Raw genomic sequence first — 24,836 nt, forward strand, 5'->3', positions numbered from 1 at the left:
ATATCAGAAATTACCGTTTCTTTCTCCCCAGCGTTTCATACAATAATGTTCTCCAGCACACTGCATATCACGCCGTCTGTTTATTTAATGAAGACTGTTAGTGCTCGTGTGCGACCAGACCTCCATAACACTGGCTTCCTGTACTTAGATATTGGCATTGCAAAAGGCTTCCTTACTGCACTCCTAAACAAAGGAAGCACTGTGGGTTTAAGTGCTCAGTCTGCATTCGTTATCAGATTCGGTGGATATTCAGATACAGTCACTGCTTTAATTCAAATACTCACATCTGTTGAAAGGTGTACAAATACCATCTAACAGTGCGCTGGTGACACCAGGCAAATATGTTCTAATCCTGAACCTGGAATCATCTCACCAGGAAAGAGGATGCAGGTACCTTCACCAGCAATGAACCTAATTCGGTGCCCCCTGCACCGGTCAAAAAATGCCTCTTTGAGCACAATTTCATCAGTCACAGCATGACTCAGCTAGGCAAGATGCTAGACACAATGATATAATTTCGGTTCACTGTCCAGAAGTTATATTGGAATTTTTCTTGCCACATACCTGTAATCCAGAACCAACAATCAAATGTGCTCTACAGAGCCCCCTCCTGGATATATGAAAGAGGGGCACTTATGCTCATGACCAGAGGTACGGGAAAAACTGCCCCCCCCAATTCCAGGCTACAAGACCACATCATTCAGATAATGCCCACTCACTATTTGATACAAGGAACGCAGAGACCATCCTCGGGTAGCACGGTAACTCATTGACATTTACTGTTAACAATCATTAGTATTAAATGGACATTCAGTATTAACAAACAGTGAGTTCGTGTCATTGCCACCACATACAGTATATAACTGAATATGTCGTTGCCACAGTCACCATTACCTCCCTGTGGGTTAACCCAAGCAGTCAGAGATCTGTTAGGCTATATATCCAGAGCACTGAGACCCTCCTGGTTTACCTGTGACATCTGCGGTCGGAAGTTGATTTCCTTTAAGTCCACGGATCCCGGCGAAAGGTTGTGCAGCATCTGGCACAAGAGCACTCCGTCCCTGAGCGCCTGGGCCAGGTCAAACACTGCAGCCGACGGCCACACGACCCGGTGGTTCGGGGGCAAGACCTTGCAGTCTATCAGCCACCGTCCGCATTGTCTCCATTCCTCCATCTCGGTCGGGGAAAAAAAAGACTTCCACCAACACTTAAAATGTGGCAGCGGCCGTGCAGTGGGGGACCGTCGTGGTCACTGCCCCGGCAGGGGAAACCTCCGCGATTCCAGCTGGCAAGCCAACAGGACAAGCGTAATCGTTTTATTAGCCTGACAGAACGCAATGTAGTAGTTAGTAAAAGCGCTCTGTCTTCTATTAAAGTTATTGTGTCTGTGCACTCTACGAGGTCAAAGACAACCCCCAAAAGTGTTGTGTAGCCTAATTCAAAAATCTGATCTTCGCGGTATGATCAGTGGATAAAGGGTTAAGTTTCTTCGACCAGATCATTGACAACAGTCTGGAGACAGTATGACACTCCCTAGAAGAGAAGTGGTTAAAAATACGAATTATTTCAATGATCTTTTTCTTCTTTATGTGTCTATATATATCCACAGATCACAAATGCCTTTCTTTTCTTCATCCTCAGAACGATGGTTTCGCAACAGGATAATTCCTTGCGGCTTTCAGTCAATCAACACCTTCCGAATGACACTTTCCCAAATTAATATGGACAACCCCTTCCGAAAGTCAACGAGTACTTTCACGTAAAAGAAAACTTCAGGATTCAATCAGAAACAATGTCACCGAACATCTGAATTTGTAACTGCTTTCAACAAATTACTTGTACAGTACGATACGCCAGCGCGGTGGAGATACCCGTGCTCAGCCACGCAGTTTACTGTGGGTTTGCGCAGCCTTGTCTTGTAGCTACGGGCTCCTCCACTAGTTTGGTGGTTTCCTTTATTCCAGTACTGCAAACTCGGACGATAGCACGCGTCTGCTTTTTTTTGCAGAACAGAGGGTAGGAGAAATGTTCTTGCAACGCCCTGTTCAACCTTCAGACTGTCTCCAATGCGCACAAGACATCGTCCAGGAGGTAGCTTAACAGAAACATGCGCTGCCAATGAATGTTCATGTTGTTTCTCTCGTACTCACAAGTAACGCAGTCGAGACACCGCGACCGTGTTCCAGTTTTTTTTTCCTGTACCTTGGACAGTTTTCCGTCGTTTCCCTTTTCCCTTGCTTTCTCCCTTCTCGCCAGCTCCTTGCTTTTTTAACGTTTTGTCTTCTCAACTCTGCGCTCTGCTCATTCGCAAGCTTTGCGGGTAAGCGTGCGCGCGCTTGACAGCGGAGAGGGCGGCGAGATTGCAACTGGGTTCCGGCCAGGCACGTTCCCGTCCGGGGAAGAGAAAGTTGGGGTATGCGCGGGCACGTCGCCTCGACGGCGATTGCAATATGAGTTACTGAGGTCACCGCCAGCGAAGGCAGGATGAACCGATTATGCGTTCTTTGGTATGAAATTAAAAAGCAGCAGCTATATGGACATGGCTTTAATGTGGACCAGAGAGGGAGGCGCAACATGACAGTCGCGAGAGCGCGCTGTACGTTTCATCATCGTGGCAACAAGAGTCACATCAATTGTGTGAGTAGGAGCGATGGGAATTTTTTAAAAAAAAATTCGGTCTACTACACCATTTATTGATCTATGGTGCTGGTTTGTTTACATAAATAAATACATAAATAAATAAATATTCATAAGTAAATAAATATTTTGAAAAAAGCCCAGTTCACTCAGACTGAAGAATTTTCCTCGGGGAAGCAATGTGATATGCATGTATTTATTTTAAATGCTTGATTAAATATCAGTCACAAACTAGAAAAATTGCATGTGGCAATGATTTTATAAGACATGAAATGCCATGCATGGGGGACATTTTATTATACTGTATGAATCCACTACAAAATCTAGATTGTTATTGTCACTGTTTTTTAGTTTGGGTGTGTTGAATCAGTTCTGCCCTACAGCAGCCTACCTGTCTCTGATGTCAGATTGTCTGTCTTAGTAATGGTGAGTTGGGCTAACTCTTTCCCTGAAACATGAGAAGCCTGAAAGATCATGGAGAGTGATGGTCTTTCAAGACCAATACGACTGGGTTGTCATAAGCTGCAGCGTCAATCCATCACCGCCTATGGCTGCCCATGGACCGGAGAGAGAACCTTGGTCCATATGTCACAGTGCAAAGGACCGTGTCGGGGGTGTTGTCTCCTGGCAAATGGCTTTGCGCTCTAGAGAGCAGCAGTCTCATTGGTGTGAATACTAAACCACTACGGACAGGCAACACTAGGCATGAAGCACTGAGGATTCTTCCGTTTTTTTTTGTTCTCTCCTTCATTTAGGTATTTGGATCAATTGTCAAATGAAATGATTTGAGGTTACCACCTTGTCCTTAAGATAGTTTTCTGCAGCTGAGAGACCCAGAAAGTCTGCAGGACCATCCCAGAACAGGTTCTCCTGTAACTGCACCAAGCCCAGGGAACCGCTGTGCACCAAACATGTTAAACATCCATGGAGCTGCGTTTCCAGAATGCAATCAACATCAAACAACTCATTTTTGGGCTGCTTCTTTAAAAAGGCAACTGCATCTCCTGCACAAATGTACTGTACTAATCCATCATGCAATGGAGTGGATGGATGAGAAACAAGGGCTCACAGCTCATTTATGCCATTTGAAATGTTGGCACAGATTAGATGCAGTGAACCCAGAGACTTTATCTAATGTATATCACCCTCTTTTTCTAACAATATTTTGGGACTACAGCCTATGTTCTCAGTGCATGAGATGGTGTGGTTGCTATGGCCACCAGGCATTTGTATTTCACAGCTCCATTTTGCCACATTGCGTCCTCTGGACCACAGAGGCCTTCGTACCAGTGACTTCACATCCTGTCTGTCCTACTTACAGGTACTCCCTCAGTCAGTCCCCACCTCCACCTCACACCCCAGAGTCAGCCAGGAGCTACAGAGGCTTTGCATACCTCACTGCAAGTACGTGGCGAACATTACCTACCCTGAGCAGAATGAAAATCGTGTTGGACATAAACAAAACATTGTGGGACGGCCCTTTGACACACAGTGTGCTCCCAGCATAAAGAGAGTGCGAGACTGATCACTGTGCTGTGTTGCTTCCCACGCAGTCAGAAAATGCTTTGCACAGATTAACTGTTTCCTGTCTAGCACTTTTGGTGAGGGAATGTATTTTAACTAGGATGGCAAAATGTACTGGAAAGCATGACCACCCATGCACTGCCTACCTGGATATTGTGTCATACTTATCTAACAAACTGGTGATATCCCAAACTGCATTACATTTTACCTAGCAATTATACTCCCTGTCTATTTAGGGACTGCCTATCTGTCTCTATTGCGCTCCCTTGTCACTATAGTGTATTCAGTCTGACAGTTGAGCTTTCGGCCAAACATGGGCCATTACTCGACAGAACAGTGCATCATCACTTTATTCTTAAATACACACAAAAGTGTTGCGCGGCTCAGAATGGAACAATTGAGATAATCCATACAGTCCTGCCATCTAGTGGTGTTTCATCAAACTGCAGGCTTGTATGATTTTGTACATCTCTACTTATTCTAAATCACTAAATACCACTAAGTATCAAAGTCTAAGTCACTTACTCATAAAAATAGCAAATTTAACAAGGAGTAATTTTTCAAGTTTGTCATTTTTATATCATCTTCCTTGAACAATGCTTCCCTGTCTTAAAGCAAATCTAAGTCTAAAGGCATGTCTAAACTCCAGGTTTTTCCCTCTCTGACATTAATATTTTTGATGTTTCAGTAAGGTTTTGAAAACTAAATAAATAGTATGTAAGGGTACAAACAAAAAATGTGACATATACAAGTAATTGAGAAATCCTCTATTCTCTCAATGTGGTAAAGTCCTGGTAACTTTATTTTTTAATATACTTTAATTATCTTCCTGCAGACCTTCTGGGACTTTGCAGTCAAGAGATCCTTAAAGAAAAGGGGCACTCAGGGTACAGAGGAAAACAAGGGTCAAGGGCTATACAAAAGACACAAGGGCCTTCCCCATACTGAGAAAATACAATGTTTTTATGACAGCTGTAAACTGTGTGACTCCAAGAGAGGAACAGTCCCATTTGACCTTTAACCCCTCTTTAGACTGAAAAATTCTGGATCTTTAGTGTGAGAGAACCATGGGCTCAACAGGTACTTGATTTGCAACAAATTTTCATAAGTCACAATTGATGGGTCACTCTTCGTCTTCAGGACCCAAAGATTAATTTCTCTAAACATATCTGTCCAATCGCTGCTTGCAATTCCAAGGAAGTCACGAAAAATAAACAAATTTCATTAACATTAGCCAAAAAACGTAATTGGAAAAACAGATTAGTCATACTTATGAGGCACATTCTAAATATAAGTGTGAACCAGTAAAATAGGCAAATAATGCCTGTAATTCTTGATCTAAAGAGTTTACCTTTGACGCATAGATTGTGCATGGTTGAGTTAGACATCACACAAGGAATTAAATTAATACATAAAATATGAATTGATGACATAAAAAAGTAAAAGAGAACTCTAGAGTGAGCTCTCAATTTAATTAAAGCTTTCTGCAAGACTTTTGGTTGAAGGTTGAAACAGGAATGTGTACATTTTTTGTGTAATGGAAAAAGTTAGCTTTGGAGCCATAACTATGAGTGTTTTTTTTTTTTTTTTCATTTAATTCATTTCTGGGTGCTGCAGCAATTAAAGTGAATTCAATTCAGTTACCTGATATCTCACACTTAACTATATAACGGTAATGCATACCGCGTGTGATGTACTGAAGTATTTTCAGCATACAAAATGAACTGGATGGCATTCTGGTTTTAAGATAATCAAGACAGTCCGTATTAGATGTGGGTTACTAATGATGCATAGCAGTGAGAAATAACGAGCGCTGTCTGTATATACACACAAAGTTTTCGGACGAACTTGGCAACGCTGTGTTCGCAAGACCTACTCCACATTTTATATCGATTTTATATCGTGAAAAAATGCGGCGTCTTTTCAACAATATCTTTAGTTTTGTTTTCTAACAATATGCTGTAGTCTGTTTAGTATAAGGTACTTATATCATTGAAAATTGACATTAAATTAATTCCCTGACGACAGTAACATTGGAAGCTTTTGGTTTGAAGTCCAGTAAAAGTCCACAGTAGCGCTGCATCTCAAAGCAAAGAGTTGTAAACAAGCTAGTTATACCACAGCAATCGGTAAGAAAAATAAATGAAACAACCTGTGACGGTATTCAACTTCAAACCGAAGGTAAACTAATCCAGTATACCCAAATATATCGGAAAAGAGGTGCTGCTAGCCACCTAGCTAACGTTAGCTAGCCACATTTCAGGGAAATTGGTGTAGATACCACGTTAGTTATATCGGCATTAACTTTTTCAGCTCTAACGTTACACTATTTGAGACCATAGCAAATTGGATATGAGAGCGTTTTATGATACCTCTACTGTTGGTGAACTGATTCAAACATAATTATTACGTTAAAAACAACGATTACCCGATTTCCTGTACAGCTAGCTAGCTAACAAACAAGTGTACCGCGATTTCCGAAGTGGGCCAAAACACCAACAACTTGCGCGCATTGCATGCCGGGGGCCGTAGTCCTTGTGGTGGAGAACGCAAAAGTTTTACAAGTACAGTGCCTACCAAAACATACTACAAGGACCGTGAAACCGCGCGTCACAGCGCATGGGCAGGGGACTTCTTGTACCTCATCTTTATGCTGCTAAGCTTCGCTCAAATAAAAGAAGGAGCTGCTTGGACGACTACAATCAAAACCGCTGTGGGAGCCACCGAGGAAGTAATACATTAAAATATTATATTTTCCCGCCCTCATTAGCGCTTGTTGAGTAATGGAGTTGTTGCAATCTTGTTTTAGGTGTGTGTAATATTTAGGAAAATGCAATGATCATAACTGCTTGCTGGGTCCTTTTCAACAAAGCTGCCTCTTGTATCGCAACAATGCAACAAAGCCTAGTTTCATGTAGGGTGTTTATATTGTGTGTGTGAACTTGATTGTGGAAAAAGGAAAAGTGTTACCAAATTAACACACGTCTAACTTGTTGGTTGCAGTTTTTAAGTTTGGTTTACATGGATGCGCGATGGGCCCCTTGATTGTTGGAGAGGTACGGTGTTAGCTAGCTAGCCAAATAAGATCGGCTGCAATTCACGCTAGCGAGCAAGCAAGCTATCCTGTGCCCGCCATCTTTTAGGAGAATGTGTGGAGAGCTTGTCTAAAAAGAGTAGGAATCTGGCTTTTGCTCGGATCCTGCAGTAAAAATCCTTTTAGATGCCATACACACGCGGGAAAATAATGAAATCGGACATGTAGCTGCCTAGCTAACTACCGCCCAATCTGTCTAGCTACTTAGCAAGTAACGAATTTTAGCTCCGTGGTCAGATAGCCTGCTAGCAAACTATTTATGCCTTCCAAGTGTGCAATGAGGACCAAAGTGCATTTTAACCACTTTCCTTATTTCCCCGCTCTGGAAGTAGGAATATTCTTAGGTAGCCCAACAGTTTCGTGCACGTTAACTAGCAAACTGGATTATTTTTGTAGTTTTGAAAAATAACTGCAATTAGCGGGCTTGCTAGCAAGTTATCTATACAAAAGTGGTTTAGCTGGCTAACTTAGCTGACGTTAGCTATCTAGTTTACCTACTTTTCAATCGCCAAATATTCGCCAGCAAGCTACATACGATAGCCAGTCGTTTGTAAATAATAATTGGCTCAATCGCTATGGCTTCATAGTAAATGCATGCTCATGTTGTTCACAATGTGTAGGCGGGAGCTCGTGCGTTGCTTCCCCTTACAACTGCTAACGTTAGGCCGTTTGCATAACTATCAACTAGACTAAAGTCGTAGAAATTAATATATCAATGCAGCTGGCTAGTCTGATGTCCGTAAAACCATCACTGAAAACTTGGCTAACAGTTACACGCCCATCTTTGTGATTACTCATACTGTGATATTGTGGTTAGCTTGTTGTTTTAGCTACGGTAACTAACGTAACGTTGACCAGCCTTTAAGAGGGTTTTTTTTAGCGAGCTCGCTGTAGTCGCATGTTGTGCGCCAACTAACGTCAGTTTCAAAACGGTAGTTTTACAGTTTAGAGTTATTTCGGCACTGGGTCTAGGAGTAGTTAGCTACCTGATTTACTACATGCAGTTATTTGCGAACGGCCAGTAACGCGGGTTTAAATGAGGACACAGGACACTTAGCTCGTTAAGCGTCGAGGCTTACGTTACTGCAGTTGCTTATCAATCTTCCTTTAACCCCGCTTTCTCTTTTCGTCTGCGGTAATTTTGTGTTAAACCATCCTTCAATGATGCCACAATGTGGCATACCTGCCTTTGCATAGACAGCAGTGTTGTAAGAATCCACGTAACGTTACACACACCGGAATATGAGGTGTTTGGGTAGATGTTTATCTTAGTCGCCGCAGAAATTCAGTTGACACATCTTACAATGTTACAGGTTTATTGTGCTAATACCCCCTACTTTTTTCTTCTTGCAAGCTTTTGTCGTTTAGTTTCTGATGATTAGTTCCTACCTCATATCCCAGGTATGTTAGATTGGCATTGTATTCACGATGTACACAGAGCACATTAAAATATTTCTCACTGTATTCAGTGGGTTTTGATTTTGCTTATAACAAACGTAGTGGAAAGCAGCGTTGCTCTTAAAGTAATACTATCTGTGGTTATGATACTTATGATCACGTTGGTCTGGAAATATTCGATGTGGCAAAAGCTGTCCATCGGGAGTCCACCATTGTGACAATTTCCGTTTATTTGTGCACAGTCTTTCAGTTGAAGATAAACAATCAAACTTGTTTAAAACCAATTTGACTGCGGTGTTAGGGACAGTGTTACAGTTAAGCAGCTTTAAAAGCAGCAGTTTAACAAAGCACTTGGATGCTTTTTCAGGCTTTGAAGCAAAGCATAGTTCTGTATTCTGACCCAAACATCAAATCTAGCTGTAATTGTTAACACAGTGACAATGCTATCACTTGATGCAGCTAATCTGTACTTTCACAGCTGGCCTGAATTTTCAGATCATGGTCCAGTTCATTCATAAGTTCTGTCCAAAACCACAAGAACGTTCAGGTTTTTTTTTTCCCCTGTTCTGAAGTGTTTTGTACACAGCGGCGAATCTCCCTTCTAGGTCCTGAAAATAATTAGTTTGATACTTTAAATGAATTCATTTATTCATACAAGCTTGATACATTCCCTAGCATTCTAGAAGAATACACTCTGTTACAGCAGTCTATTTTAATTTTTTTAAATTATTTTTTTTCCACAAGGGCTTTCATAAGTTATGCTTCTGTTTGCTGAGCAGTGCATTAAACATATATGCCTTTTCATTGACTTAATTTAAAGAAGCACAAATTATGAAGAATTTTTAGGATTACATTGCCATTGGTGGTTATGTTTGCCAAACCTATGGAAGCATGTATTTGTATGTAATGTATAAAACATATTTGAAATGATTACTGTATCTCCTTTTACACATTAACTGTGTGGGCAATGAAATTTCATAACAATTTGTAAGTAGTTAGTTCAAGAAGTAACGCTGTGGTTGAATTTTGTAACACGCAAGACCTGCATAAAGCCTTTAGCACAACAGAAAGGCCTCATAAACATGACATGAATAGTCATAACACTTATGCCATCTGACATGTCAAGGTACAACCAAGGCTTAAGTTATGTGGCAACAACATTACCAAATTGGAATGTTTAATAATGTCACTTAGGACATGCCTGGTGAATTTTCATACTTTGATAACATGTCAGTTGGTGTAAGTGCTGTGACTGTTCATGAAAATTTTATGAAGCCTTTTATATTGTGCTTAAGGTTTTATGCAGTTTTTGTTGTTGGTTGGTGTGAGGTTTATGAGTATTCATATAACACCGATGAGTTTCTGTAGAAGTTGTGAAGGCTTTATGTCATTCTTAAGTCTTCACGACAGATAGTGGTTATTGCTGCCGGACAGTCTTGTCATTGGATCCATGTATAGAATTGATAGATGATTAGAGTTTTGAACGGTCTTATAAGGATGGTCATTTTTGTTATTTTTGGCTGTTGCATGCTCTTTGAATTCACTGTAGCTGGTGCAGCATTTGTTTCAAGGGAAATTACAACACAGTGCCTGGCAAAACCTGTATGGTTGGGAAGTTGCCTTGAAGGTAGAATATACAGTGCAATGTATGCAGAGGTGATATCCCTTCCTCCTCTGTCTCTGCTGTTCTGTGTGCTTATTGGTGAAGCAGAATTGCCTGGGTGTCTTTACCACTCTGTGTGGTCAGTCTTCTCCAATTCATAACCTGTGGAAAGATTAAAAAAAAAAGATGTAATCATAGAAGTTTTACTCCACCGATTTTTACCTGCCATATGTAGTCCTTGTTTAAAAGATATATTGAGACGGAAGTCTATCTTGGTTTTGTATCACACTTTGGTAGTTGTATGCATGCATGCATGCTTATTGTTTAATTAGTGATTTCAGGAGAAGATTTATATTAATTTTATTTTGAGACAGCTTATCAAGCTTGGTTTGCAACTCTTGCTGTGACTGAAGCGGTAAATGTTGAAGTTGAGCTAGTGAAAAACCAACCAGACTCTGCTTATTTTATCAGTGAAGTGCATCTTGTGGTCTAGTGCTTGAAATGGTACTAAATTCTTGTTACCTTGCTAACTAAATTTGCTAACTAAATCGGATTCCGAAATGGAATTCAGTTGTGAGGCATCTGTCGTGACTGTGGAGCATTCTTTGGTTTGGAAACTGGGGCCCTCCTCTCGTGAGTACACTGTGCCGGTGTTCGCAGACACAGGATCCCTTTTGAAACAGTTTGCCGTGTCACAGACCTAAGCTTGACAACCCCTGTCGTATGTTTTTTCATTGGAGAATCACTCACATTTCCGGAACCTTCCGTCAAGAAAATAAATCTTTGCCCTGCGTTCTAGAGTCAGCTTTTCGAGTAGCATTTAGACACGTGTCAGCCACCTAGTGCGAAACCTTGCGCCTAACTCTTGACCAAACTCTGACGTTGTGTTTGCTTGGGAATAGGAGAAAACTCTAAATGGAGAGTGACATGCTGTAGTTTATGATCAATTTCTTATGATTTTCAAGGCAGCTGCTGTTCCTTTGAATCTTTCAATCTTATGTTGTCAATCTTCCCTGCGGTTGTGTTCTGCAATGTTCCAAGTGGCAGTAATTGGCTCGAGCCAGTGTAAATATTGGATTTGAAAGCGGAACAAATAATTCACAACTCAGTGTTTGAGCTGTCAAAATCACAGTCCATGGGAGAGAGGTAATGGGTTTAGAATATACTTATATTCCTGGTGGAGCTTGACTTGATGTGATTGATGTTCAGTTGGGCATGAGTTGTGTTGTACATGCTACTCTCCCCTTAATGTGTCAGTGCCGTGTTACATGTTTCCACTGGGGTGACACGGTGGCACAGGGAGTCATTTGTACCGGTGACATTGTTTCCCTTGAGTCTCACCCCGTGTCTGCCTTGAGCTCCTTTGATTTCCTGACACCCTGATCTCCCTGTTTTGTCTGGCAGAGGTCAGCAGGTCAGGCCCTGAGATGGGATGCCGGTCCCCCCAGGAGAGTAAAGAGCTGAACGAGGAACGCAACACTCACTGAAGAGACACAGGACCCAACCCCGTACCCCCCTACCCCCCACCCCCCCCACACAGAGTGAGAGAAACAGAGAGAGAGAGCGCCCCACCCCCCCTCCCTGCCAGCATGTCTGCAGTCACCCCTGCCATCCAGTCCCCACCCCCAGGCGTCAACCCTCCGCCCCCCGAGGTCACGAACCCCAACAAGCCCGGCAGGAAGACCAATCAGCTGCAGTACATGCAAAACGTGGTGGTGAAGACACTCTGGAGGCATCAGTTTGCGTGGCCCTTCTACCAGCCGGTGGATGCAGTCAAATTAAGCCTCCCTGTGAGTAAAGAAAGCGTTTCCAAATGGCCCTGGAGAGCTCTTCACTGTTTGTTTCGAATAAGGGCATTTGAGGATATGATGAGGCAGTTGGCGAAATAATATAAAAAAAAGATCAATGAAATGTTAGCATGCCATCTTATGAAAGGACATTTATTGGAGTGCTTTGTGGAGTGTGGAACAGAAAAATACCCATGGAAAAAAATAAAGCAGTCTGTATCAGGTCTTACTAAACTTTTTAAGGCTCTGTTAGGGTTCATATAAAACTAAGAAGCCTGATAATAAAACAATTTACAGTTTACAGTAAGACAATTTACAGTTTACAATGTGACAACCACTATTAACTGCATTTGCTGGCAATAAAATACTGACTGTTATCTGCACAATTTATGGTAGTGTTGTCCCTCTGGTTAAACATATTTCTTGAATCATCACGCCTTCACTACATAATATGACTTACGTATTTCATACACCATGTGGTAACCCCAGAGATTAAAGCTGAGTCGTTATTTCCACAATGTCCAACAGGATTATCACAAAATAATCAAAAACCCAATGGACATGGGAACCATAAAGAAGAGACTGGAGAACAATTACTACTGGAGTGCCAGCGAGTGCATGCAGGACTTCAACACCATGTTCACCAATTGTTACATCTACAACAAGGCAAGTCCTGGAACTCGCCCAATCAGGGCCTCTGGATTCCTGGAATTCTTGGCTGCGCTGGCCACCTCTATCTCCTGTTCACCCCCTCTCTTTCTCTTGCTTCCTCTAGCCCACAGATGATATCGTTTTGATGGCACAGGCCCTGGAGAAGATCTTCCTTCAGAAAGTGGCCCTGATGCCCCAGGAAGAAGTGGAACTACTGCCCCCTGCCCCCAAAGGCAAAGGGCGAAAACCAGGCGGCCCCCCTGGCACAGGTAAGACCCACCCTGACTGGCCTGCATCACACTAGGTTTTATTCCAAATGGCAAATGAAGTGGTTATTCGTTGTATGGCCACACAAGTAGCAGCAGTGTAGCATAGTGGTAAGAAGCAGGGCTCATAACCAAAAGGCTGTTGATTCGAATCCCTGCTGGGATGCTGCTGCTGTACCCCCTTGAACAAGGTACTTAACCCAGAGTTGCCTCAGTAAATATCCAGCTGTATAAATGGAAAAACTCTAACCTCTGTAAGTTGCTCCGGATAACAGTGTCTGCTGAAATGCCAGTAATGGGATGTAATGTAAAAATAAAGCTGGAAAAGGCAAAATTGCTGTGGTGTGGGGCACTGTCCTGTACCGTGGATTGCTCAAGTGTTTCATCCGTTCAGAAGAGGAAGCAGCCACATCATTCCCACGTCATGAATATTTGAAAACGCAGCGGGTTCTGACCTGAGTTGATAATATATCTCAAAGCAGCATGATGCAGGGAGTCAAGTTTGGACAAAGAAGTTGAGCGGGCAAATGGTATCTCCATAATCAAGTTTGGGCAGGAATAAGCCAGCAAGTAGATGTTTATGTGAAGACATAGTAGAGCATGACTTAAACTTGTAGAAATTCAGTGTGAACGTCAGTCTCTTGGCTAGACTACATGGGATTTAAAATTAAGATTTATATGTCTGACCAACTACCTTTTGTACCACGCCTTTGAACAACATAGCCCTCCTGTCTGCATTTAAGAGCAGTTTTACGTTTATTAGGGCATGCTGCAAAGAGTTGAAATCCAGCTGTAACTTTGTAAAGGCAGTGTTTGTAGAGAGGGCATATCTCTACAGGGTCGTGTCATCAGCATGTAGGTGATGGACAGTTATAAGTCTGCACAAATATCATTATATGATATAGATAAAAAGAGCACCAAGACCTGGTCCTTGGGGAACACCCTTTGCAAGAACAGTGGGATCCAATTGGTCACGTCCTGGTGATCTGATTGGCTGCCTCATCCCCCCCCCCCCCCCACAGGTCAGCAGGAACAGGCCTTATCCTCTGCCTCCTCGCCGTCGTCCTTCTCCAGCGCCCCTCCGCCAGTGACCCAGACGCCCGTCATCGCAGCCACTCCAGTGCCAACCATCACCCCCAACGTCCCCCCGGTTCAGACCACGCCCACTTCCCCGCCCATGATGCCGGTCGTTCCCCCTGCACAGCCAGTGATCAAAGTAAGCGCCGCTTCTGTTTCTCACACCCGAGGGTCAGGTGACACAGGGTGTTGTAGAAGGTCATCGTTTGTACTGTTTGGGAGGGGTGTCACTACTTGATTGGGTGATTCAAGGTTTGAAATCCACAAGGTTGACAGTCTGTGCAGCCTGCATTTTCTTGTATTCAAGATCACTGACCTGTAGAAAAATAAGTGAACAAGCTGAAAAATTAAGGCTACAAGGTTATAAGTCTGTAAAACAGGTTTGATTTTTGATCATATAGAGGATTGTAATTCCTTCTGTCTGTGTCTGTCTGTGTCGGTCTCTCTGTGCGTGTGTCTGCCTGTGTGTCTGTCTGTGTCTGCCTGTGTGTGTCTGTGTCTGTCTGTGTCTGTCTGTGTGTCTGCCCATGTCTTTGCGTGTGTCTGCCTCTCTGCGGCCGTCCCTCCTCAGAAGAAGGGAGTAAAGCGAAAAGCGGACACCACCACCCCCACCACGTCGGCGATCACGGCCAGCCGGAGTGAGTCGCCCACCCCGCTGCTGGACGCCAAGCAGGGGAAGGTGTTGTCGCGGCGGGAGAGCACGGGCCGCCCCATCAAGCCCCCAAAAAAGGACCTGGAGGACGGGGAGGTGGCGCAGCACGCCGGCAAGAAGGGCAAGCTGACGGAGCACCTGCGGCACTGCGACAGTATCCTCAAGGAGATGCTGTCCAAGAAGCACGCCGCCTACGCCTGGCCCTTCTACAAGCCTGTGGACGCTGAGGCCCTGGAGCTGCACGACTACCACGAGATCATCAAGCACCCCATGGACCTCAGCACCGTGAAGGTGTGTCCCTCACTGGTGCCCCGTGCACCTACACTTCTCCACTCTTCTTAGATGGGTAGGCTAATGCATTCAGACAGACGGCTGCACATGCAAGTAGCCCTTAAAATCCTCATCTCTGACCAAAAGCTGTTTTGTGTTGGGGTCAGTGAGCGATGTTTTCATCGTTGGTGGTGGTCAGACATCTCTAGCTGGCTATCTTCGAGGCATTTTCTTGGCGCAGCTGTTTGTAGTAGACAAGCGACCATATGAATTTTGGGAAATGTGAGAGAATTTTTTTTGGTGCATCTTTTGAATTCTAACCAGAGTCTACAGCTTGTGATGTTTTTTTTTTACCCTGTGAGAAGGAAGCTAACAGGGTGACTGTCACTGCCATAAGCTGTTGCGCTCACGCAAGCTGTTTTGCCATTTGCAGAAAAAGATGGACGGCCGAGAGTACCAGGACGCGCAAGGCTTCGCAGCAGACGTGCGGCTAATGTTCTCAAACTGTTACAAGTACAACCCACCTGACCACGAGGTCGTCGCCATGGCAAGAAAGCTCCAGGTCAGTGTTGGAATTTCCTTTTCGACGCATTGGTCACTTGGGCCATGAGGAAAAGTGACTCGGTCATTGCTGAGTGGGCAACAGCGGGCTGTATTAGTGCGCTGCTGGGCTCGTAACCAAAAGCATCCTGGTTTGATTCCCTGGTGGCACAGGGAGTTTCCTTTGCAAATATCCAGTTTGGTAAATAAGGTATGGGAATGGGGCAGCAGCGTGGTGTAGTGGTAAGGTGTGTTTGACTGCTAACCAAAAGGTTGCTTATTCAATTCCCTGCTAGGGCACTGCTGCTGTACCCTTGGGGAAGGTACTTAACCCAGAATTGCCTCAGTAAATATCCAGCTGTATAAATGGGTAAAATTGTAATCTATGTAAGTTGCTCTAGATAAGACAATAAAGTAATGAATTTCATTAGGCGTTCTAATAAGTCTGCTTTGCAAAGAATTGGCATATTAATAGTAAAGCTTGCTCTCCCGTTTTTTATTTCTCAGGACGTATTTGAAATGCGCTTTGCCAAGATGCCGGATGAGCCAGCGGAGGCCAGCCCGCCCTTGGCCCCGCCTGCGGGGGGCGTGGTCAGCAAGAGCACGGAGAGCAGCGAGAGCAGCGGCGACACCTCCAGCTCCGACAGCTCGGATTCCGAGGAGGAGCGGGCCACCCGGCTCGCCGAGCTGCAGGAACAGGTGGGTTCCGAACAGGTGGGTTTCAGAGCCGAGGACCTCAGGTCCGAACCCCAGGGCCCCGAGGGGGCGGAGTTACCCTAAGCGGCTACCTCCCACCCAGAACTCAGGCCTGCCCCCCCCTCACACCACAGCCACGCAAGCCTCACACTGCTCTACCGACTTTGAAGGGAGGAGCACATATGGAGTGTAGCTCCGCCCCCTGACAGCTCCTCCTGGTAGAATTGTAGTTTTCCCCTTAAGACAATGTAGACATGCAAACTACAGTTTTCCGAATTTTTTTTTTTTTTAATTATTTTTAAACCACCCCCCATTGATAGGACTAAGCGTTAACCCTCTACCGCCCTGATACTGCATTTTTAGGCATCTGCTGGCATTAAATGGCTTGCATGCAGTACTTGTAAGTCTTTGTCATTTTTTTCCCAGAAAAAAACATCATCACATTAGTAGTTCTGATTATTGTAGTGGCACAGTACAGTAGCTGTTTGTTATAAAGTGGTTTGTCTTAACGTTTTCACATGATCTCTGGAAGTATTCTATCTTGTCCCCTGATTTCACTTTGGCTTTTTTACCAGCGAATCTCTGTGGAGCGCCCCAATGGTAACGGGGAGGGGAAAAAAAACGGGTGCGCCAAGCGTTTTCAGGTGATTTACCTTTTCCTTCCCGGTCCCCCCCACTAACTCCTCATTGAATTTAGCGTTGTTTGTCGCCCCTGTTGGGCGAGCGGTAGAGGGTTTGCGATCGTAGCCGTGGTGCTGGGGGCTGCTGGGTGCAGCGGAGCTTCTGTCTGTTGTCCTTTCCCTCTGGGAGCTTGCAAGGGGGGGGGTGTGCAATCAGAAACCCTTCTCCTTTCTCTTTGCCTTCCCAGTTCCTTTAAGTTTCATTGAGTTTTTTTTTTTTTGGAGCTCTCAGCACATCAGGGGGTGGTGGAGATCAGGAAGTGTGAATATTTGTTTTCCTCAGAAAAGGGGACCTAATTGTGATTATCTAATCTTAGCCCATGCTTCATAATTCTCCTTTAGCATTGCATTCTCCTAAAGGTCTCTTTTTTTCCACTTCTCATTCACTTAACTAATTACTGTGCTCTGTCTCGAAGGTGACCTCTTAGATTGCTTACCCAGTGCAGCCATGTTTCCTGGCTTCTTGGGCCCAATAATCATTCCGCATTTTCAAATATCAAACATGCCAATGTGAAAAATGTCGGTGTTGTTTTCGTATTTGCAAGCCTCTAAGAATTTAAATACAGACCATTGGGTGAATCCAGTCGCTTTTGATCTGTTGCAGTTTTTTTTTTTTTTTAAAGAATCAATTTCCCAAGTCTGTCATTCTCAAAGCATGCTCTGTATATCCAAATCTAAACATGTCAGTGATATATTTAATGAAGGGTGAAATGTGATGTAATCAGTCGATAATTTAGAAGAGATTTTATGCTGTTGGTATTCTCAGTTTGCTTTGAATGGATAACGCAGAGCACTAGGTAAGCAATAAGAGTATTAGCCTGCAAACGTCCTACAGCTCAGAGAAAAACATGAGACATATAATATGAAAGGAATGAAATGTAAAGGAATCGTATGAAGATTATGAAGCATTTTATTAATGGTTTGGGTTTTTCTACTGCTGATGGAAATGTATTATAATGACATCAACCCCCCCTACTACCTGTATCAACCCATTGCCCCTCTCTTTTATAACCCCAGCCCCAACCCCACCCCTCCCTCGAAATGAAGGCTGACCCCTCTCTCCGAACTCTCTCCTCAGCTAAAGGCCGTTCACGAACAGCTGGCGGCGCTCTCCCAGGCCCCGGTAAGTAAACCAAAGAAGAAGAAGGAGAAGAAGGAGAAAGAGAAGAAGAAGAAGGACAAAGACAAGGAGAAGGAGAAGCACATCAAGGCCAAGGTGGAGGATGAGAAGAAGCCCAAGTCCACGCAGCCACCCAAGCCGGCCCAGCCCAAGAAGGCTCCGGCCCGGAAAGCCAACAGCACTGTCACGGCCACCAGGTACAGCCTGCTGCTGAATACAGCTCCACATGGAGCCAGCACCGGGTCTTTTGCTGAGTATAGCTCCACATGGAGCCAACACCGGGTCTGCTGCTGAGTATAGCTCCACATGGAGCCAGGCCCGGGTCTGCTGCTGAGTACAGCTCCACATGGAGCCAGCCCTGGGTCTGCTGCTGAGTATAGCTCCACATGGAGCCAGGCCCGGGTCTACTGCTGAGCATAGCTCCACATGGAGCCAGCCCTGGGTCTGCCGCTGAGTACAGCTCCACATGGAGCCAGCCCTGGGCCTGCTGCTGAGTATAGCTCCACGTGGAGCCAGGCCCGCATCTGCTGGAGCCAAAGGAAAGACCGATCCCCCTGACGCTCTCCTCTGGGATGACTGCTGCTGCAGACCTGTGTAGTGCCTGTGTGTGTGTGTGTGTGTGTGTGTGTGTGTTTGTGTTTGTGTCCATTTTTGTGTGTGTATGCGTGTGTGTGTTTGTGTGAATAAGCGTGTTGTGTGCGAGCGTGTTTGTATGTGTATTTGTGTGTGTTTGTGTGAGTGCATGTGTGTGCACATTCCCTATAATTTTCTGGAGGAAATGTTGCCTGACTCTGACAGCGTGTCCCAAACAACGTTGGAGCTAACACCCCTCACCCCCCTCTTTTCCCACAGGCAAATAAAGAAGGGGTCCCAGGCGGGGCTGTACGAGTCGTCGGAGGAGGACTCACTGCCCATGACGTACGACGAGAAGAGGCAGCTGAGCCTGGACATCAACCGGCTGCCGGGCGAGAAGCTGGGCCGCGTGGTGCACATCATCCAGTCCCGCGAGCCCTCGCTCCGCGACTCCAACCCCGACGAGATCGAGATCGACTTCGAGACGCTCAAGCCCTCCACGCTGCGTGAGCTGGAGCGCTACGTCAAGTCCTGTTTACAGAAGAAGCAGCGCAAACCGCTACGTGAGTGATCCGGGGCCCACCCCCCCTGACAAGCCCCCCCCAGCCCCCTTCGCCCCCCAGCCTTACACACTGAACATGCTTCTCTGCTTGCCTCTGGGTGGAATCCTCTCTCTGTCCCCCCTCCCTCCCTCACACTCTTTCTTTTTTCCTCTGTTTTCTTCTCCCCTCCTCTAGCTTTAGTAGATGCTGTGAGCTCTGTAGGCGTTTTATTTATTTATTTATTTATTTATTTTTTTGAGTTGGAGTCCGCCCCCTCCCTTACACCCTGTGCACGTCTGTTGGTTTTTTATTTATATCTAGTGTGCTTCCTTTTTCATTTCATTTTGTATATATATATATATATATATTTTTTTTTTTGGTCATAGACGTTTTTGTAGTTTTCTCCTTTTGTTTGGCTTGCAAATGTACTAGGAGCTGGCGCCGGCTCGGACCCAAGGCCGGAGTTAAGCCGAAAGCAGACTGCAGCCTGCCGGCGCTAAATTCTCTAAACACTAAAGCCAAATTACCTATTGACAAAATCCCTTTGCTAAAATTAATTAGGTCTTTAAAAAAAGATTTAAAAGGAAAAAAAAAAGAAAAGAAACTTAAAATTCCGCAAGGAGCAGGAGAGCTTGCCCGGGGGCTGCTCGTTGCCGTGGCAGCGGGGTCCGAGCGGAGCGCTGTACTGACGGGTCGGCGCTCTGTGTCTCCCCGCAGCGGGCACAGGGAAAAAGGGCGCCAAGTCTAAGGAGGAACTGGCACAGGAGAAGAAGAAAGAGTTAGAAAAGAGGCTGCAGGACGTCAGCGGGCAGCTGAACAACAACAAGAAACCACCCAAAAAAGGTACCCGTGTTTAATTCCGGGGGTGGAGACAGGGCAGGCAGGGCGGTAGGGCTAGAGGGCGAATCGGCCCGACGAGGGGCTCCGGTGGGCCCCCTCCTCGTTTTTGTCCTTACTTTTTTTTTTTGCATTCTTCGTTCAGTGGTCAGTCTCCCGCTTTGAATCGTGAGGTGTTTTCGTTCGACGTGTTGACGTTCGGTTGTCAGGGATGTCTGATGTCTGATGTCTGATGCGTCACAGCCATGTGTTCCTGTCAGAGGAAAGTACCTTGTATTGTACCTCGTACCCCTACTCATTGCTGATTGCTGTCATGTAAAAACTTACCCTTTTCAACGGTGTGGAAAATGAGTCACAGGAGGTCAGAGCTGGTTTTTACAGTGTCTATATGTGGATGGTATCCACTTCCCAAGCGAAGGTAGTGTTTGGAAGTGCTCAGGCAGAGGACAAATCCAAGATGGCGTTTTTTTTTTTTTTTTTGGAACCCGTGGGAAGGCGTGACTAGCTGTTACGGCTGAGAAGGGAACCCTCCTCTTCACCTGCTGTCGTTTCATGGCCTGCCTCTCTTGGGACGCTCACACCTCTGTTTGCATGTCTCTTCTGTCCTGGCACATCTCTGTGGTTCGCGGTGGTGGGGCGGTCGGAGGGACCTCTGCCCTCAAACTTCTGGGCTGCTCTCCTCGTTTCACACAGCTGATTGACCCAAGTGGCCGTATCGCTTCACTCGTTTGAAATGTAAATTCACATATTTGATAAACATGTGTATTTAGATTGACGGTCAATAAGTTAAAAAAAAAAAAATGCAAATATACATTTACGTAAATAACGTTCAATATGTACATAACAAATCTGCAAAGGTATGTGGGTACTATTATTGCACAATTTATAGCAGCAAGCTCCAACAGTTTATGCAGTAATTAATTTGTCTGGTTTATACTACTGTAAGCAGCGTCAGTTTGTCAGGCTCTGGGTTAAATAAGTTAGGCTAGATCTGTGTGTTTAATAATGCAGCTAATTGAATGAGTTTGAACATGCCCTTCATACAGTTCCATTACATTTTAATGTGATTTGTGTGGGATGAGGAGGGGTTAATCAGCTTGCACTGTTGTTGGTGATGTGTGTAGTTGGTTAAGCAGGGTGGGTAGATTGTTTGTGTGTGTTTTTTAGTGTTTGTCAAAGCTGTTGTGAAGGGAGCGTAATTTTGACTACTCATTGGTGGGGTTGGGTGTCCGTCTCAGTTCTGTGCAGTGATTGGAGCTTGTTTCTCTCTCCCCCTCCCCCCTCCCCCAGCAGAGAAGGGTGGGTCGGCGCCGGCGGGCGGGCCCTCTCGGCTGAGCGGAAGCAGCAGCTCGTCGGACTCGGGAAGCAGCAGCTCCAGCGGGTCCAGCTCAGACAGCAGCGACTCCGACTGAACGCCTGCGGCTCTGCCCCCCGCGCCACGAACGGAAACGCCTCTTTTTTTTTTTTAGTTCACTTTTATTTTTTTTTTTTTTTTTTTTTTTAAACAAACATTGTATGCAGTCATGGTTGTTTCTCCCCTCTTGAGATCTACCTTTTTTTATGAAAGTACAATAAAAAGGAGAAAAAAAATAGCGACACCAATGTCGGAGAACGTTTTAAAAAGTTTTTAAATAAATGTTTTTGGTTGGAGGGGAAAAAAAATTGAGAAACAGTAGTTGACTCGACGGGGTCAGGGTGTGTATCTCTCTGGCTTTCAAAGGGAGCTGTCCGATATCAAGAGAACAAAGTTCCTAAATTGAGCATTTAAAGATTCTTAATAACTGGAAAAAAGAATAGAGATCATTTTTGATCATTTCCTTTTGTCGTCTTTTTGTGTTTTTTTTTGTTTTTGAAGGGCCTTGCCTTTTGAATTCGTTTCGAAATTGCGTCTCAGTGGAAGAGGAGTCACGGCAGCACCATCAGACCCAGTGCTCTGGAGCATCTTCCACCAATCGGAGGCCACCTGGCCTTTGATTTCCCCCCTCTGCACCCTCACCACATTCCAAAGCGTCTGCCGCTGTGTATTTATGTCTATCCAATCTGCCCTTTTTTAAAAAATTTATTTCACATCGTCAGCAAAGAACATGGTCGTATGATCATGACAGAGAAATTGCATTAATTATTTCACCAACACACAGGATATGTGAACAGTTCCCCCATTCTTACAGGTGCTTCTGAAAGGTCCCCCTTCCCTCTGCCTGTTTTTTGGGGCTGTTTTGCAAGCCTCAGCCGCATAATTGAAAGCTAACCCACCAGTGTTAGATTTCACCTGCATCATGGCTTCACCTGCATTTGGGGAGGAGAAAATGGCTAAAATGTGATCAACCAAGTGAAAACTAGTAACATCACACTATTATCACGTTGTTTGAGAAGAGAAACTGAGATATAACTGCCCTCAGCATTGGTTGACATTCTGTAGGGGATTTAACTTGTTCTTTTGAGTGAAGGCTTCATTTCTTTCTCCATTGACAGTTAACATGGCAAATGTTTGGACTAGAAGTAGCTTTTTTTGGCTGGGTTTTGTAACTGGGCTTAGTGGCTGTATAAATATAGTTTCGGTGTATAGTCAAGTGGCATGTAGAGATTTTCACTTGGTGTATTAGAATGTATTCGAGTCCTCTTGGGTCTTTTCAGAAGGATGCTTGGGTACATGTTTATCTTAATTTAGGGGAGGGATCTCTGGTGACTCGGGTAGCTAACTCGTCACAGTGAATTTTGTTATAAGAAAATGCAGTATTTGTGTTGGCATACAAATTTAAAATAACCTCATTTGAGCAAATATTGTCTGTGTTACCAGAGCATTGTCATGTCTTACCAAATTTGTTTTTAGGGAAAAAATCACAATATTCTGTTTGATCAGTAGAATTGGAAGAACCATTATGATTTTTTTTTTTTTTTTGGTTTCTGGGAAAAAAAAATACACGACAGCTCTACAAAGTTACAGATGTGAATTTTTTAGCATGTATGACATGTAACCGGGTTACTTTGAAACGGTTACCTCTCTCTTTTTTTATACTTTTTAAAGCTGATTTTGAACATGCATTATCACAGTGATAACTAGTTGATGGTATGGTGGCATTGTGTGTGTGTGTGTGTGTCTGTCTGTGTTTCAGGACATTCTGTCTCTGTACCTAGCCTGTGGCAGGTATACAAATCTCTGAATGTAAGAACCCCTTGGATGGCTTAGATGTTTTATTTTGCTCCAACTGGGAAAATTATGCTCACATATAGTTTACTGAAAAGGGAAAGTATATATATATATATAAGCTCGTACCAATCTTAATTGCTTTATCACTGTGATAGTAGGAACACATACATGTCCTATGTGTTGCATATAACAGTGATACTGTATCTCGCACGACACACTATACCCCAAACATATTTCGAATGTGACAGGAAATTGGTTGCTACTAACAGCAAAGCAATATTACTGAGTCTTCCCCTCATGTCTGGAATATTAATTTCTGAATGTACATGTTTTTACTGGACTAATGTTAGATTGTCTTGTACGTATTATGCCACCTCACCACGGCTGGTTTTAGATTTTCTGTTTACTTCATCGCAGTTCATTGGGTTGCAAGCTATCTTGGTTTTGACTCATCACAGCTATACTCAACGCAAATGCAAGTACCTGAGGGGGTGGAGTGTATTCTTAATTGTTGTGATTGTGATATGTCTTATCTAGCAGCGCTGAACTGCAAAACCTTCCCCAAAAAGAACTATGCGGTTCCTTTTTCTCGCTCCATTGCTCTCTGATGTGCAAAACCCCCCGTTGGGTTGTCCTTTGAATGATGTCACTAGAGTTGAATGACAGAAAATAATTATATATAAATATATATATTCGCCACTTTTTAGTTCATTTTTAGGCCCTGATCAAAATATAATAGTTCCTTTTATATGAAAAATGAAACAAAATTTAAAAAAAAACAAAAAAAAAAACAAAGTTTACTTTTTATGTATGACGTGCATGCAGGTTTATTGTAACTTTCTTATACCTTTTTTTGAGCTGTTTATAGTATCTTCCTGTAAATGTAAGACATTGAGAAAATCAAGGATTCAATGTAAGTAGTTTTAGGCTTGTTTATTGCAATACGGGCCTGGGGGGTGGGGTGGGGGGGTGGGTTGGGAGTGGGAAGGGGGGTGGGGGGTAAGAGGGAATGGGAGAGGAGTTAGAAGCTAATATCAGATGTAACTGCTAACCTGGGGTTTCTGGCACGCCAGGTTACTTTTGTTTTTCGTAAATAAACCGCAAAAACCTACCACAGTCTGTGCTCCATTACTGCTTGCTGTTTGCACAGTCCAGTGTTGCTGGGCTTTACCCATTGAATGCCCTGCTTGTATGGTTGCTGACCCCTATCGTTTTGTCAAAGGCTGGCATTTACGGTAACCCAATTATCCTTTAACTTAAACGTGCCCCGCGGGGGGGACAAAGATTTCAAATTTCTACATTATAACTCCAATCAATACCTATCTATGTATATATAATTGGAGCCTGAAATGGGGAAAAAAACATTACTCATGGTGTTGAGGATCAAAAGATACCAGATGGTAAGATAACCAGAGTGTGATCTCCTAATTTGTAGTGTTTCTCTGCCCTGGTTGTGGGGATTCACTTTGAATGAAGGTGGATCATAACATTTCCAGGGTCAACCAAGATGGTCCCTCAGAACAAGTTTAAAATTTGCTTTTGTAGTCTATTAGAGGACTATGGGAGAAATTAATGGGAATTGCCGTTTCAGTTACTTATGACTTTTTGCACTTCCTAAAGACCACTTTTCAGAAGTCAGACCATGGAGCATTTCATCATAAATTAGTAAGACTAAAAACCTACATTCTTGTATACAATAGAGTTGAACATGTAATAAAAACAATTTTATCACCAACCACAG

General features: G+C 44.0%; 2 protein-coding genes across 9 annotated transcripts in view; one reads left to right on the forward strand and one right to left on the reverse strand.

Annotated features, from left to right (window-relative positions):
- LOC118777879 (guanine nucleotide exchange factor VAV2-like) overlaps positions 1-1,638 on the reverse strand; it is a 172,895-nt gene extending 171,257 nt beyond the window's left edge. Inside the window, exon 1 of the mRNA XM_036529114.1 lies at positions 971-1,638. Coding sequence (XP_036385007.1) covers positions 971-1,174 — 204 coding nt within the window. The 5' untranslated portion in view covers positions 1,175-1,638. The remainder of the gene's footprint in view (positions 1-970) is intronic.
- Positions 1,639-11,836: 10,198 nt separating this feature from the next.
- On the forward strand, positions 11,837-21,404 carry brd3b (bromodomain containing 3b). Of its 8 annotated transcripts, none has more exons than XM_036528526.1 (12): positions 11,837-12,046; positions 12,572-12,709; positions 12,819-12,963; positions 13,983-14,176; positions 14,609-14,980; positions 15,393-15,521; positions 16,007-16,213; positions 16,771-16,839; positions 17,954-18,192; positions 18,848-19,131; positions 19,828-19,953; positions 21,238-21,404. In XM_036528526.1, exons 1-12 carry the CDS (start codon positions 11,846-11,848, stop codon positions 21,357-21,359), a joined length of 2,226 nt encoding a protein of 741 aa, XP_036384419.1. In that variant the 5' UTR covers positions 11,837-11,845; the 3' UTR covers positions 21,360-21,404. The 8 variants fall into 8 exon arrangements, with proteins under 8 accessions (XP_036384419.1, XP_036384420.1, XP_036384421.1 ...); XM_036528527.1 differs by having other exon boundaries at positions 21,241-21,404; XM_036528528.1 differs by having other exon boundaries at positions 16,007-16,198.
- Positions 21,405-24,836: the final 3,432 nt, after the last annotated feature.

Source organism: Megalops cyprinoides, chromosome 5 (assembly GCF_013368585.1).
Source record: "Megalops cyprinoides isolate fMegCyp1 chromosome 5, fMegCyp1.pri, whole genome shotgun sequence".
NCBI lineage: Eukaryota > Metazoa > Chordata > Actinopteri > Elopiformes > Megalopidae > Megalops > Megalops cyprinoides.